Below are 16,703 nucleotides of genomic sequence, written 5' to 3' on the forward strand. Positions count from 1 at the left end.
CAAAAAAACTTTCCTTCCCCCAAGTGGTAGGTCTAAATTTGATAGTGTTTATGTTAGAGAAGCATTTGAACACAGAATAGGAGCTACTCTGTGGCTCATCTATTGGCCTCACACAGGTTTTGGGAGGAAAAAGCAGATTACAATTCAAAATAATTATTTCTGCTATGAAAGCTGAAGAAACAACACTGTAGATGAGAGAAGGACAGAAGCACCCTTTCCCCAGATAGAGCTTTGTTTGGGCAGAAAGCTGAAGGAACTCTTTCCCTGGACAAGAACCTACACAGAGAAGGGTCTGGAACTTGTGTGTTTCCCAGGGAATCCTCAAGAAAGCGGCAAACTTCTTCACCCATCTTCTTTCCGAGCACAAGGTTTCCTGGACTGCTGGTCTTGTAGCACTCTCTTGTGGCCAGGAGGCAGCACTGCAGCCTCTTTCAAGTCAAAGCAAGGCTTGCGTTAAGAGCCGTGATGTCGCAGGTGCCGCTGGCACCTTGGCACCTTGGAAGCAGCACCTCATGATGCCTGCATCTCTGCCTTCTCTCTCTGAGCTCCAAAGGAGGACACCTTTAATCATAGGTGGCACACACCTGTAACTCCAGATACTTGGAAGGCTGAGGCAGGAGGATCAGAAAAAAGTTTCATTTTGTCTTTAAGGAGTCATGAGGTGAAGTTGTAATTGGGAGCTGAGTCCAGATGGAAATTAAGGAGAGTAAGTACATGCACATCACCATGAGATTTGCTCAGGGACCCCCGAATGAAGCTAGGTTCCCTAATCCTAGCTCCCATCCATGTCTGACATTATGGGAACTTTCTTCCTGGGGGGCTGTTGTTCGGGGCAGCTGGGCCATGGTGCCCAGAGGTAGTCACCTCATTTATTGTATGGTAAAACCAGTGTTTACTTGGCCTTATATAGAGGATAGTTGACTAGACTTTGCTGACTTTGGTCAGCCCAAAGAATATGTAAAGTCAGACATGTAATTGTCTTACAGGACTTTTGTGGAGATTGAGGCCTCATAAGTAGATATAAAATATCTATCATGGTACTAGGTATATAGTAGGTTTTCAATTAAAAAGCAACTGTTTTTATTTTTTATTATTTTTTTTTGAATTTTTAATATTTATTTTTTTTATTTTTTTTTTTATTTATTTTTTTATTTTTTTTTTATTGGACGTTCATAACATTACATAGTTCTTAATACATCATATTACACGGTTGATTCACGTGGATTATGAACTCCCGCTTTTACCCCGTATACAAATTGCTGTATCACATCAGTTTCCCTTCCATTGATTGACATATTGCCTTTCTAGTTTCTGATGTATTCTGCTGTCTGTCCAATTCTCTACTATCCCCCCTCCCTTCCCCTCCCCTCCCCTCCCCTCCCCTTTTCTCTCTCTACCCCTTCTACTGTAAATCATTTCTTCCATTTGTATTATCTTGTCTTGCCCCTCCTTTCCTCTTATATGACATTTTGTATAACCCTGAGGATCGCCTTCCATTTCCATGCAATTTCCCTTCTCACTCCCTTTCCCTCCCACCTCTCATCCCTATTTAATGTAAATCTTATTCTCAAGCTCTTCGTCCCTGCCCTGTCCTTGTTTACTCCCCTTATATCAAAGGAGTCATTTGGTATTTGTTTTTTAAAGATTGACTAGCTTCACTTAGCATAATCTGCTCTAATGCCATCCATTTCCCTCCAAATTCTATGATTTTGTCGTTTCTTAATGCAGAGTAATACTCCATAGTATATAAATGCCACATTTTTTTTATCCATTCATCTATTGAAGGGCATCTAGGCTGGTTCCACAGTCTTGCTATCGTGAATTGAGCTGCTATGAACATCGATGTAGCAGTGTCCCTGTAGCATGCTCTTGTTAGGGCTTTAGGGAATAGACCGAGAAGGGGAATAGCTGGGTCAAATGGTGGTTCCATTCCCAGCTTTCCAAGAAATCTCCATACTGCTTTCCAAATTGGCTGCACCAATTTGCAGTCCCACCAGCAATGAACAAGAGTGCCCTTTTCCCCGCATCCTCTCCAGCACTTATTGTTGTTTGACTTCCTAATGGCTGCCAGTCTTACTGGAGTGAGATGGTATCTTAGGGTAGTTTTGATTTGCATTTCTCTGACTGCTAGCGATGGTGAGCATTTTTTCATGTACTTATTGATTGATTGTATGTCCTCCTCTGAGAAGTGTCTGTTCAGGTCCTTTGCCCATTTATTGATTGGGTTATTTGTTATCTTATTGTCTAATTTTTTGAGTTCTTTGTATATTCTGGTTATTAGGGCTCTATCTGAAGTGTGTGGAGTAAAGATTTGTTCCCAGGATGTAGGCTCCCTGTTTATCTCTCTTATTGTTTCTTTTGCTGAGAAAAAACTTTTTAGTTTGAGTAAGTCCCATTTGTTGATTCTATTTGTTAACTCTAGCGCTATGGGTGTCCTATTGAGGAATTTGGAGCCCGATCCCACAGCGTGTAGATCATAACCAACTTTTTCTTCTATCAGATGCCGTGTCTCTGATTTAATATCAAGCTCCTTGATCCATTTTGAGTTAACTTTTGTGCACGGCGAGAGATAGGGATTCAGATTCATTTTGGTGCAAATGGATTTCCAGTTTTCCCAGCACCATTTGTTGAAGATGCTATCCTTCCTCCATTGCATGCTTTTAGCCCCTTTATCAAAAATAAGATAGTTGTAGTTTTGTGGATTGGTTATTGTGTCCTCTATTCTGTACCATTGGTCCACCCGCCTGTTTTGGTACCAGTACCATGCTGTTTTTGTTACTATTGCTCTGTAGTATAGTTTGAAGTCTGGTATCTCTATACCGCCTGATTCACACTTCCTGCTTAGTATTGTTTTTGCTATTCTTATTTTTTAGTTCTCGGCGGACACAACATCTTTGTTGGTATGTGGTGCTGAGGATCGAACCCGGGCCGCACGCATGCCAGGCGAGCGCGCTACCGCTTGAGCCACATCTCCAGCCCAAGCAACTGTTTTTAAAACTTTGATTTTCCTAATAGCTCTATCTTCTTCTGTCCACATCTTCCTTCCTTTTCCCTGCGTCCCTCTTCCCATGTTCATGTACAACATATTTGTTCATTCACTTTCTTCTTCCCCTTTCACAGTCTCTCTGCTCTCAATCTCTCAGTTCCTTCTGAAATTCTCTGATGGGGCTAACTAGTCTGTCTTCCCAGGAACACATTTGCTCTGTTTGAATAACTCTTGGATATTGTCCCAGTACTCTCTGTTCCTTGTAATCCACAACTCATAATTCCCCAGAAAATAGAAGCCACTGGCCCTGTCTGTCTACCCAAAAGGCAGGTTGCATATGTGTGTGTGTGAGAGAGAGAGAGACAGAGACAGAGAGAGAATGGTCCCATGCTAAGTTCCTACCAAACCTAAAGCATGACTTGGCTTAAAAATGACAAACATTTAGGGCCTGGGATTGTGACTCAGTGGTAGAGCACTTGCCTCGCACATATGAGGCAACTGGATTCGATCCTCAGCATCACATAAAAATAAGTAAATAAAATAAAGGTATTGTGTCCATCTACAACTAAAAAAAATATCTAAAAGAAAAATGATAAATATTCAGCCCAGAGGGCCACTCTGACCGGACAATATCTTGCCAAAATATTAAGTGGTCCAAGGAGGGAAATTGGAGGAGAAATCCAAGATACAAATGGACAGGTGTGTGGACATGACCGTGAGGTTGGCTGATAATGTAGAGAGCCTGGGTTGCATGGGAGAAATCTTGCATGCATGAGTAACATGGCTGTCCCTTGGGGACCCTATCACCGAATGATTATTTCCTTCATGCTGCAGACACACTCCGGATACTTCTCCAGCCTGTACCCCCATCACCAGTTCAGCCCGTTCCCGCATCATCACTCTGTAAGTGCCCCTCAGTTCTGCCCAGCTGCCACCCTTTCTGTGCCTAGAGCTGACCCATATGGCCCCTGATTGACTGGCCAAGAGCTGTCTGCTGTGGTGCTGGGCCATCTGGGAGTGCCATGTGTCAGAGCATAAGCATACCAACCTGCCTGGCTCTGCTGGTGCCTCCACATACACCCTGCCACCAGTGAGCAGTCCAGAGGTCAATTAAGAGGCAGTGTTGTGCTAATGAAAGGCTTCAAAGATCTGTGACCAAAGTCTAGCAAATGGGGTTGTCATTCCTTCACATCCCTATATCAGGGACCCCTGGCAACCCTGTCCAAGAGCCTTCTCTCTACCTCAGGGTCCCGGGAGGGATGAGTTCCCTATTTTCCTGGGCAGTCACCAAGAAGCCTGGTCGGGGAAGGTTTAGTTGCCTTGTGAAATTGCTGCTCCTGGCTACATAACGGTCTGGGCAGCTTTCATTGCCCCCTAACAGAGTGCCTCAGGACCTTGTCCTTTAATAACTGTTCTGATTTCTTGGGTGAAGATAAAGAAGAAATACCTATCAGACTCACCCAGGTGAACAGACAGCCGTTCACAAACAACCAGTTCAGATGCTCGGGAGGAGCTTGCACATGGACTTCAGTGTCATCCTGCCTGGGTTCAGTCCTATTCTCAGCTGCAGAGCCACACAAGGATCCTAGTGTGTCCTTTTGGCCTTTTCTTTTGACCGCAGGGCCTTCCCACTTTGGGGCTCACAGAAGGTGCTTGGTAACTATTGAGTGCCTGAGGGAGTGTCCTGTTGGAATGTCTTCTGTCTTCTCTTGCCTTTCCAGTATCCAGAGCAGGAGATTGTGAATCTCTTCATCCCAACCCAGGCTGTGGGTGCTATCATTGGGAAGAAAGGGGCACACATCAAACAGCTGGCTCGATTTGCAGGAGCTTCCATCAAGGTAAGGCTGCTTATCCCCATGTCCCTCCCTCCTTGTGCTAGTTCCATGCAACTCTTACAGAATCCCACAGGATCTGGAAAATTTGCTTCAAAGACTGTTCCCATCTGCTCCCATCTTTCCTCTTAGTGGAATTAGAAAAAAAAAAAAAAGTACATGTCTTAATACAACCCAGCCCGATGCTTTTTGGATTTTCATTCTCCTCTCAAGAAGATCAAGAAAGGTTGAAGGTTGCTCCTAGGCTAAGGGAATAGACTCAAGGCAGCACACATAAGTGCTTAGCATCTATCAGTGCCTTGGTGCTTTTATTAGTCTGTACTTCAAGGACCTTTAAACTATGAGAAAATAATTAGAATGGAAAAAAAAAAAAACTTCTTAAAAAAGCAATGATAAAATCATAGATAAACAAAAGCTGATGACATGACCTGATATGAAGCTGGGACTGAGCAGAGAGCCCCTTAGCTTCTTAGTCCATGGAAACAGTTGTGAGCACAGCCATGGCTGCCGTTATAGACCCACATCCTGCCTGCCCGAGTGATCAGAGAAGCTGAAAGGGAAGGATTATTCGACCCTGGTCCTGCTCCAAGCCCAGCTATCAGCTCTGACTCACGGGCAGAATGCTGAGCGTGTCCCAAGCCTCATGAAAACACTTTGGGAAACAGAGTTTCCGTTGTTACGGAAAATAATTTGCTACCATGAGACAACCCGGAACTCCGAACAAGAAGTCTCATGACTTGGAGAGAAAGAATGCTTACACTTTCTCCCCAAGAAGAGCTGGATTTTCTCCCACAGCAAGTGTGCTGGAGAGAAAACAAAAACAAACGTTCTGGGCAGCGCAGGATAAGGATTGCAGTGAGACCAGGAAGGGATTTTATCTTAGTAAAGTGGTTCCCCTCTCAAGCCTCTTTTTTCTCACCTGTAGTTGTAGACCCATATCCAAACTAAATGAGACCCCTGAGGTGGGGTTCGCAGGAGCCTGTCTCCAGCAACTTGTCATATGAGATCCTGGCCCAGGTGCTGACAGGCAGGGGCTGGTTACCCCGTTGGGTAGGATGGGGAAAATATAGAGGAGCAATGAGTGGCCGGCTGCACCCTGAGGGCTTTTCCCAGTGTTCAGTGCTTGGTCTGAGGTGCCATGCAGAGGTTGGAATGAGAGTCTCAACTAAAGGGACTTGAGGGATCATCTCTTCAACTCCCTCCTTTATTCAGCTGAGAAGAGGGGCCAGTAGAGCAGCTTGTCAAGGCACCTAAGTGGCAGGACTGGAGCTTAGATACAAACCCCACTGACCTCTGGAATACGGAGTGCCCACTGGGGTCAGCCACAGAAGTACCTCTCCACTTACTGTTGTACATGAGGAATGAGGCCCAGAGATTTCTGCTGACTTGTCTAAGGCCACAGAGATGAAGGATGTGATTTGCTCAGGTTATCCTATACCTGGTCCAGTGCTTCCCCCGACAGCAACCTTACTGCTCTTTCAGAATCATTCCCAGCAGGACCTCTAGGATAATGAGAGAGAGTGTGTGTGTGTGTGTGGAGAGAGAGAGAGAGAGAGATATCAGTTCCTTGGACTTTACCTCACAGCATTTTTACAGTCCTATGTCCAAGCAGAGTTGAGTGGTGGTGTGTCACTTTGCTCATGGACTCAGTGCTAAAGACAGAAGGGCTGCACTAGGAAGAGGTCAGGATGGGCAACAGTATTTTTGGTTTAGGATTTTTTTTCGGGGGGGGGGGTGATATTATACTGGGGGTTGAACCCAGGGGTCCTGTACCACTGAGCTACATCTCCATCCCTTTTTATTTGAGACAGGGTCTCACTAAGTTGCTGACTCCCAATCTTTCTGCCTCAGGCTCCCTAGTTGTGGAGATTACAGACGTGCACAATAAACGCCTGGCTACTGGGTGACAGTTTTACATGCTGGGTCAAAACCTTCTCCTTCCCCCAGGCCTGCCTCTTTTCATAGCATAAAAAGAAGGAAAGAAAACCAGGAAAGCCAAGTATTTGTGAAGTTTAAAAATCTGATTTTTGCTAGTTTCCTTTATCTTAGAAGGTCTCTAAACACATCCAGCTCCAGAGTGAGATGAATGGTATCACTAGCTCCACAGATACCCTTCAGAGGCTGCAACAGGGGCCACTTTTGATGCTGCCGGGGCAGGGAGAGACCTCCACTCTCATCCATGAGAGCAGAATGCTGGGAGGGGAGTGGGCTGAGCTGAGATTTGGAGATGCCCTGGCTACAGGCAGGAGTTTAGCTCCTTTCACCCGCCTTACCTGCAGAGCATCCCATCAGCTTCTGAATGCCCCAGAAAATGTTGGTGACAGTGTTAGCCAAGGACACTGATTACTGATCCTCATTCCAACCCCTCAGTCATGTTGCATCTCTAGGTCTGTCTCCTTCAGCCATAAGATAGAGTCCTTCTTCCTGCCCCTCCAGAGGGAGTGAGCCTATGGAATGCCATTCTGACGCTGCTGAAGGACACATGCAGCTTCTAGATATCTGTTCTGGGCTGGTGAATGCTGGGAAGTTGTCAGGAGTTTCAGAACCTGAGCAAAGCAGCCACGAGTCACTAAGAAGCAAACTGCGACCCCATAACAGATGATCAGCATGAATCACTAATCAGCCTTTGGCCCTTCTCAGTTTGGGTGCTGTAGAAGCTGGGACTCACTGTGGCTGTGGTCTGGTCTCTCATTTACCCTTTGAGATAAAACCCCAATTTGATGCCAGCTGTGGATCTCAAAGTAGAGGCAGGGCTTCCTGCCTCGGGTCCCAGGGCCAGCCTGTGTGTGGCCTGCCCCTGGATCTGTCTGGTGTATGTGCCGAGGCCGCTGCCAAGAAAGAAAAGGCTGTCCACAGTTAAAGGCAGTCCCCGAGAAACTCAGTGTCGGTCACCTATGTGTCACATTCATTTTCATACAAAGTAATCAAGGCCAGAGATTCAAATGTGTCCCTCCTCCTAGAGCAGAGTGGGATCAGAGCATATTTGAATGTGGGTCTGTCCACAGGAGGAGCCTGGCTTGGAGTGTTTACTAAGAGAAACAAAATCAACTGTGGGGGTGGAGGCCTTCCTGGGGAGAGGCTGAGACAGATTCGGTGGCCCATGCAGAGCTGGTGCACGCAGAGCACAGCACTGATGGTGAACCCATCCCTTTCCAAACAGAGGCTCATCTTAGAAATTGTACCTCCCCTGAGCCGCTGGTTTTGCTTTACCTTAGGAATACCGAAACCCTGTAATGGACCATGCTTCCTTTCTAATTAATTTTACTATCATTTACTAATTTTTAATTTTTTACTTGGTTTGTTTGGGGTTGGAGACAGCATCTTGCCCCATGGCTCAGGTGGCTCTGAAACACCTGGGCTGGAGCGATCCTCCTACCTCAGCTTCCTGAGTAGCTGGGACCACAGGAGCTGCCCACTGAACCTGGCTGAATTTTTTATTTTTTAAAACTACTTTAAAGCTTTTTGGAAGAAGGCATAATGTGCGAGGGAAAGAATATACGCAATAAGGTCTTCTAACAAAAATGCTTGCTGGGTCCGTTATTCGTGTTATAGAAGAGCTCAGACCCACAAAGAACCTTGGGAGTCTGGAGGAGGTCTGAGCTTATATCCATCTTTCACAGGTGAGGGAGGGGAGGAGTTTGCAGAGCCAGGACTGGAACCCAGGTGTCCTGGTCCCTGATCTGGTGCTGTTGTATTTATGATTGATTTGCCAGAAGGAGACAGTACCAGCCACACCTGTTCTAACTCAATTGTCACAGCTAACTATATATGGAGCTGGGAGTTAGAACCAGGCTGACTATTCCTGCAAACTGGATTCCAATTTAACACCTCAGCAGACTAGCCGTTCCTTCCCTCTAAGCCCTGGGTGGGTTGGCAGGACTGTAAACCTCCCTATCCCTAGAGTTATTGACTTGGTTATTTCCTAGGATGTGGCTTGGTGAAAGGCGGCCAGTCACTGTTGGGGCACAGGGCAGAGACAGGCAGGAACTGTTCACCTGCTTCAGACTCTCCCTTGGTGACCACATACCCAAACTTGATAGTGAGCATTATGGCCTTAACTTCCTAAGACCCAGGGTGAGGCAGCATGGCGTCAAAGTAGCAGGTCCAGAGGCAGAAGCCCTGTCGAGCTACGTAATACTAGCGTGTAGGCCTTCCACCCAGACAGGCAGGAGGGGTTTGACATTAGCATTGTCTTCTTCCCTTGTGACCTGCAGATCGCCCCAGCAGAAGGCCCAGATGTCAGTGAAAGGATGGTCATCATCACCGGACCACCAGAAGCGCAGTTCAAGGTCAGTGTCCTGCAGACTGTGGGCACAGGGAAGCCACCTCAGAGGCATGGTCAGGTTCTTCTTTGGAGGCTCGCCATCTGTTTCACTCCCAGCTGCTACTCATGGGTTTCAGAATCATTCTTTGTCCCTTCCCAGCTGTCCCCTCTGCACATTTCCCTTTGCTAGAAAGCCCTCTTTCCCTTCTCTCCAAGGAAATAGAGGTCACCTGTTGAAGCCCCATCCAGGTGGTAACTCCTCCATCATGTCTGATTCCTCACCCATGGTTTTGAGGATGACTATCTCAGACTCATTTGGTCATCACCATTCTTCAAACTATGATCGTTAACATGGGCACAGGGGGAAAGGCATGGTATATTGAAAGTTCTCTGGTGAGGTGTGTGGTGGTGGTGGTGTGGTTTTGCCTCTTTTTTCTTTTTTTTCTAAAAAAAATGGGTTTTCTAAAAGCCAGAAACACATCTTAATTTATAAAAGTATAACCCTATTATAATTTTAAAATTCTTAAAATTTAACTGAGAGGATAAAGTTAACACATGTGAGAACCATTCAAAACCAATAACCCTTCAACTTGCAAGTAGACAAAATGTGTTATATCCATACAATAGAATATTATTCAGCCTTAAAAAGGAAGGACTAGTACCAAACATGCTGTGAATAGGGATGAACCTAGAAAAAAGCATGCCAAGTGAAAGAAGGCAGAAATGAGGGCACATGGGATATGGTTCCATTTATATGAAATGCAAAGAGTAAGCAAATTCAGAGACAAAGTAGATTAGTGGTTGTCAGCAAATGGGGATAGGGGTTTTAATTTAGGCAAATGGCTAGGTAGATAGTGGTGGTGGTCACACAACATAGTGACCACTGAAGTATACTTAAAAATGATAAATTTTAGATTATGTGAATTAGTCTTGTTTTTTTTTGTTGTTGTTGTTTGTTTGTTTTGTTTTGTTTAAGTTAAATAAAGCAAACTCTAGCTTCTTGGCTACCTTAACTTCGAAGTAAGACATCAAACAGCAACTCAAACCAAGTGTGGTAGCACATGCCTGCAACCCAGCTACTTGGGAGGCTGAGGCAGGGAATTGCAGCTTCAAGGCCAGCCTCAGCAACTTAGGAGAACCCTGACTCAATATTTAAAAAAAAAAAAATTATGGCTGGGGTTGTGGCTCAGTGGCAGAGTGCTTACCTCTCACATGTGAGGTACTAGGATAATCCTCAGCACCACATAAAATGTCTAACTAGAAAATATTTTAAAAGCATTTAAAGGTCTAGGGAATGCGGAATATGGTAGCTCAGTAGTAGAGCGCTTGCCTAACCTGCTTAGGTTCTATACCCAGCACCAAAAGAAAAAAAAGCTCACACTCATCAAATCCCATCACCACCACCTTCACCTTCATCCTTCTCCATTCTTTAATAATTGCACATAGCCTGGCAGGAAGGAGTTAAGAACACCCTGAATTATATGCTTCCCAGTCCAACAAAAAAAAAAGAAAAGAATGCCCTTACAGATTCAATCAACCAAATAATAATTAGGTGCTAGGAATATGGAAATAAGATACAGTTCTGGCCCTTCGCCAGTACCCCCAGTGACAACACAACACTTCTAGAGGAAGGGGTCACCTGCAACCCACAAAGACAGAGCATGCTGAGGCACAGGTTTCACAGCACAGTGGCCAATGTAGCAGGCACAAGGACCAGTTCTGTGAGGGCTGAGGCACGCATGTCTGGCCAGAGTGGGGGCAGGGACATAGCATGTCCCATCACTGGATTCTGTAGTTCCCACAGCAGCATGAATATCTGCTGACTCAGTCACCAGTCACATTTTTCTCAGGCCCAGGGACGAATCTTTGGGAAACTGAAAGAAGAAAACTTCTTTAACCCCAAAGAAGAGGTGAAGCTGGAAGCCCACATCAGAGTGCCCTCTTCTACAGCTGGCCGTGTGATTGGCAAAGGTGGCAAGACCGTAAGTCTGCTTTGGTTTACTCCATCACCTAGTTGACCTGTCCCTTAGATCCCTGTAGCCACTGTCCCTTGAAATATACAGGGTCCTAGGCTAACAGAGTTTCTCCTGGCATCTGAGCCATTTCACACATGGGAATCTCAGTATTACTCCAGAATTCAGGATCCAGTTCCACAGTGCTGAGCCTAACTCCAAAAACACCAGGTTCCTGTGCCCGGTACCACCGTCCCAGCTCCACTCCCCTAAGACAGGGAAGCTATCTTTTGCACCCTGCACATACAAGCGTAGCAGGCAATAAAAGGGTAGGGCTCCACCCTACCAGAGTATCTGCCAGCCTAGTTGGCAGAGAACCAGCTGGGACTCCAGGCCAGAGGCCTGTAGGGTCTGGTGTTCTGCACTCTCTTTCCCGTGGTTCCCATCTTCTGGCTAACTCCCAAACACAGCCATCTGGTACAGCAGAGCTAGCTCAGCAATAGGGTGGAGGACAAGAAGGAAATAATTTTTTTTAAAAATTATCTATATTTTCAGTCTGACGGTGGCAATAACAAAGTAATTTGAAAAGTACAAGAGCTGGGGACATAGCTCAGTGTGGTACACCATGTGCTTCTTATGTACAGGGCCCTGGGTTCCATCCCCAGTACCACAGAGAGGGGAAAGGAGGAGAGAAAAGGGGAGAGAAAGGAAAGAAGATGCCAAAGCATGAGCTCTGAAGCTTGTAGGAGTGAACAGAGTGGTTTGTTGGACACATGTATGTTCTGGAACATGTCATATTTGTCTAGTGTGGAGATGGCCCCTGAGAAGTTAACAGTAGAGTACATGCTGGCAGGAGGCTGTGTTGGGTGGTAGGACTTGGGGAGGAAGAGTCTACAGTCCTGTGTATGTTTGCTGTTTTTACGAAGTTCTTTCTGTGGAAATTCCTACAGAGGATTCCAAACCAAGTTCTAGTCACTTTTATGCAAAAGAATCCAGTTACATGGTATGCACGTCACTCCCTGTGTCCAGGAGTGCAGTCCACATCCCAGGGTGTACACTCTGAGCCTAGGCAGAGTTGGAATGTAAGAGACAGAAGAAAACAAATCCAGCAGGGAGTAGAATCCTAAGCCCTGGGATGTCCTATTTGGTTATTATAGAACCAATCACTGAATTTTTTGTGTCTCCAGACACTGTCCACTGTCCACTAAGACTTGCTGAACCTGCCTGAGTTCAGAATCATGCTAGAGGCCAGAGGAGGGAGAATGAGCCCTCAGGAAGTGACCAGTGTCTTTGGAAAGCAGCAGCAGGGAGGCACAAGGAGCAGCCACAGAATGCAGGAGATGGGTTGAGATAGGAATGTCACCATTGGCAAGGAGAGAGAATAGGAGCCCAAGGCCAGGAACAGCAAAAGCAAGACTTAATAGCTGGAGTGAAAATGGAAAGCAGGGTGCAGAGTGGGAGCTGATTAGAAGGAAGAGTTGACCGCAGTGAGTCAGACAAGAGGAGGGGTCACTGCTTGGTGGGCACCCAGGGAGGGCATTCCAGGAAGGGTGGCCTTCTTACTTGGTGAACTGGTTAGCCAGGGTCTCTGTGTGTGCAGAGCTGTATTGATGTAAATTCCAGAAACGGAGAACTCAGCCCCAGACGCAGTCCATGGCATGAGGGTTAGACTCCCTCTCCCTGTCACTGAGCCTCACAGGGCCCAAATCCACAGACCTCTGGTGGCCAGGCAGGGAAGCTGAGTATCCGAGACTGAAGGAAAGGAGAGGTGTCTCCTCCTTGCTCTGCCCCTTCCCTTTCCCTCCTGGCCTCAGTGTTGGCCTTGATGGGAGATGGAAGCCGCCTAGCCCACTGCCTCTTCTCCCTCCGCAGGTGAATGAACTGCAGAACTTAACCAGTGCAGAAGTCATTGTGCCTCGAGACCAAACACCAGATGAAAACCAGGAAGTGATCGTCAGAATTATCGGGCATTTCTTTGCTAGCCAGGTACCTGTGCTGCGAGGGCCCAGTCTCTTTCCTTTTTTCTGCCTAAGTAGTGGTCTGTCAGGTGGTTGGGATACCCCCCACTAGCACTCCCAGACACACACACACACACACACACACGAACCTCTTCCTGTTTCTCCTGGCTCTTCAGGGACTGCCATGCCTACAGGGCGGGGCAGGGGCAGCGCCTATACCTTCTTACTGCTGCTGTCCCCCAGGGATGCTAGGAGAGCCTGAGGAAAGTAGAAACTGTTGAGGCCAGTCCAAGAGGCTCAGGTTCGAGGTCTCGGCAACCTCACCTCCCCACCCAGGCCTCAGTCACAGCCTTGGTCTGCAAGGAGGTGCATACCAGGCAACCCCCTCCAGACCCAGGTGCTAGAGTCTCACTGCGAAAGGTTAAATGCTTACCATGCTAGGCTCTTGGATCTGTTTTGCTCTCTCCTTCCTCACCTCATCACTGCATGCTCTCCACATAGCTGCTTCCCTTTCATATGGAGAGGCCAGCACTGCAGCAAAATGTAGCCTAGTTCTCTTGGATGCCTTTGCTGGTTTGGTTTTGGGAGAGAGTAGTCCCTGTTCTTATCCTAAGCCAGCAAAGACGAGCAGTCTGTGCTCCCTGCGGCCTGCCTGGTGCACTCAGATTTCTGCCTGGGTCTCCTGGAATCAGAGCCCTGGCCATACCCACCTGGGCCCTCAGCACCCCAGGACACATCTGAACAGCCAGGCTGCTGCAGTGCATTCTTCAGGCATCTCCCTTGGTTGAGGGTCAGGCTGGGGCTCATGCTTAGTGCTCCAGCTTTTCAGGGTAGTATCTGGGAAAGGTAGATGGTCCTGAGTGCGGCTCAGGTGTATAGAGTAGGATCCAGATGCTGTCTGGCCTCTGCAAGACCCTATCATTGGCTGCCTGTTGCTGTGTCCTGGCCTCTGGTCATGAATGGGAAGCTCTTGGGGCTCTACCTGGTTATCTTTCATCCAGCAACCTGGAGTGGAAAAGGAGGGGACCTCTGCCACTTATTTCTAGGGAGAAAAAGCCCTGGAATAAGGGATCCAGGGGAGGTGACACGTGAACATCCCACCCTTCCCCAAGTCCCAGACCCTACCCCTCCTGTGCATCCTCAGAACTGGGTTCCTTTCTTCCCTTGTCGCCTCCTCTCCCTTGCTGCAGACTGCACAGCGCAAGATCAGGGAAATTGTACAACAGGTGAAGCAGCAGGAGCAGAAATACCCTCAGGGAGTCGCCTCACAGCGCAGCAAGTGAGGCTCCCGCAGGCACCAGCAAACAACGGATGAATGTAGCCCTCCCAACACCTGACAGATGAGACCAAACACAGCCAGCAGATCGGGAGCAAACCAAAGACCATCCTGAGGAATGAGAAGTCTGCGGAGGCAGCCAGGGCCTGCAGAGGCCCTGAGAACCTGGGGCTGAGGAGGGGCACAGGGAAGGCTGGGTTCCCCAGAACCACCAGCCCAGCCACCCACCTTCCTCCCCCAGCTTCTGCAGGCTTCCCAGCCATTCACCTCCCCTCACTCAGATCTCTCCCCCACTCCCATGACGCTATCCCTTTTAGTTGAACTAACATAGGTGAACGTGTTCAAAGCAAAGCAAAATTCACACCCTTTACTTTTTTGTGGAAAATCGTCTCTGTACATGTGTGTACATATTAGAAGGGGAAAGATGTTAAGATATGTGGCCTGTGGGTTGCACAGGGTGCCTGCAGCATTAATATATTTTAGAAATAATATATCAAATAACTCAACTAACTCCAATTTTTACTCAATGATTAATTTTGTTTTCTTTTTTTTTAAAAGAAAGCAGGCTTTTCTAGACTTTAAAGTCTTTGGGAGGTCTAACGGTGTAGAAAGGAACTTTTAGGCCACCCACACAAAATTCACCCAGAGAGAAATCCCGTCGAAGGACACTCATGGCAGTTCTGGATCACCTGTGTCTGTCAACAGAAGGGATACCGTCTTGAAGAGGGGACTCTGTCCCACTTCATCCCTGTCTAGCTCACACACCCATTTCTCTTTGCTTCACAGGTTTTAAACTGGTTTTTTGCATACTGCTATATAATTCTCTGTCTCTCTCTGTTTATCTCTCCCCTTCCTTCCCCTCCTCCCCTGCTCCATCCTGACTCTTTTGAATTCCCTCATCCCACTGTCTGATTCCCTGTATCTACGCACCCCCCAGGCAAAGCAGTGCTCTGAGTATCACATCACACAAAAGGAACAAACGTGAAACACACAAACCAGCCTCAACTTACACTTGGTTACTCAAAAGAACAAGAGTCAATGGTACTTGTCCTAGCATTTTGGAAGAGGAAAACAGGAACCCACCAAACCACCAGTCAACCAAACAAAAATTCCATAAAGAAAGAATGTATTTTGTCTTTTTACATTTTGGTGTATAAGCCATCAACATTCAGCGAAATGATTTCTTTCTTTAAAAAAAAAAAAAATTGTGGAGGAAAACAGCAATTTACACAAGGTTGTTGGCCCAGGGCGTTAAATTTACAGATTTTTTTAACAAGAAAAACACACAAAAAAAAAGCTACCTCAGGTGTTTTTTACCTCAGCACCTTGCTCTTGTGTTTCCCTTAGAGATTTTGTAAAACTGATAGTTGGAGCATTTTTTTATTTTTTTAATAAAAATGAGTTGGAAAAAAAATAAGATATCAACTGCCAGCCTGGAGAAGGTGACAGTCCAAGTGTGCAACAGCTGTTCTGAATTGTCTTCCGCTAGCCAAGAACCTATATGGCCTTCTTTTGGACAAACCTTGAAAGTGTTTATTTAGAGAAAAAAAAAAGATAACAAAGAAAAACAGAGAGAGAAAATATTGGAGATGTCCTGAATTTCAATAGGGTACGCGCCATTAGGGCTTTTTGCGCTAAAGGATGAACATGTACTGGTTTATGTGAACAAGCCATTATACCACCAGACTGCAATGCCAGTTTCCTCTACTGCAAACAGTGTTCTGTGACAAAAAAAGAAAAAAGAAAAAAAAAAGAAAAAAAGAAATATATCCAGCTAACAAGATTCTGGTGTCTTGGTGTTTTATTTTACTATATGTTGTCACAATCACAAAGTCAGCCAAGTCCCAACTCTGAAGGACTTGGGGAAACAAGGTAGTCTGTGCAGCCAGGCCTTGAGAAGCTACTCTGAGGAAGCTTTGTCCACAAGAGCCTTGGGGGAGAAGCTGAGCTAGATCAGTGGTCCATAGACCAGCAGCCTCAATATCACCTGGGAACTTGTTAGAAACAGACTCTCAGGGATGGGCATGTGGCTCAGGGGTGGAGCCCTTGCCTAGCACATTCGAAGACCTGGGTTCCATTCCCCACACTGCAAAAACGAAACAGATTCTGCAGGTCTGCCTTGAATCAAAACTTGTCAGGGTGAGACCTGGTGTCTGCCTCAGCAAGCCCTCCAGGTGATTTCCTGTGTGCTTTTAAGTTTGAGAGCCACAGAACTAGAGAGATGGATTGGCTGCATATTGAACTAGGCAAGACAGGTCTCTGTCATTATGTCCAACAATTCAAGGAAACAAGTACTTCACCCTTCATGGGCAGTGTTTGGGGAGGTCAGAGAAGGACAGGAGTCACCTTGGGCTGGAGGTGGGAGCTGTACCTGGCATGCCTACTGATATACCATGAAATGGTGGGAAACAATATCCTGCTCCATTTATAAGCTA

General features: G+C 46.5%; 1 protein-coding gene across 1 annotated transcript in view; it reads left to right on the plus strand.

Annotated features, from left to right (window-relative positions):
- Igf2bp2 (insulin like growth factor 2 mRNA binding protein 2) overlaps window positions 1–15,929 on the plus strand; it is a 46,203-nt gene extending 30,274 nt beyond the window's left edge. Inside the window, exons 10-15 of the mRNA XM_077795019.1 lie at window positions 3,821–3,889; window positions 4,708–4,824; window positions 9,033–9,107; window positions 10,933–11,064; window positions 12,907–13,020; window positions 14,183–15,929. Of these exons, the coding sequence (XP_077651145.1) occupies window positions 3,821–3,889; window positions 4,708–4,824; window positions 9,033–9,107; window positions 10,933–11,064; window positions 12,907–13,020; window positions 14,183–14,275 (600 nt within the window). The 3' untranslated portion in view covers window positions 14,276–15,929. The remainder of the gene's footprint in view (window positions 1–3,820; window positions 3,890–4,707; window positions 4,825–9,032; window positions 9,108–10,932; window positions 11,065–12,906; window positions 13,021–14,182) is intronic.
- The last annotated feature ends 774 nt before the right edge of the window (window positions 15,930–16,703 follow it).

Source organism: Urocitellus parryii, chromosome 2 (assembly GCF_045843805.1).
Source record: "Urocitellus parryii isolate mUroPar1 chromosome 2, mUroPar1.hap1, whole genome shotgun sequence".
NCBI classification, from domain to species: Eukaryota; Metazoa; Chordata; class Mammalia; order Rodentia; family Sciuridae; genus Urocitellus; species Urocitellus parryii.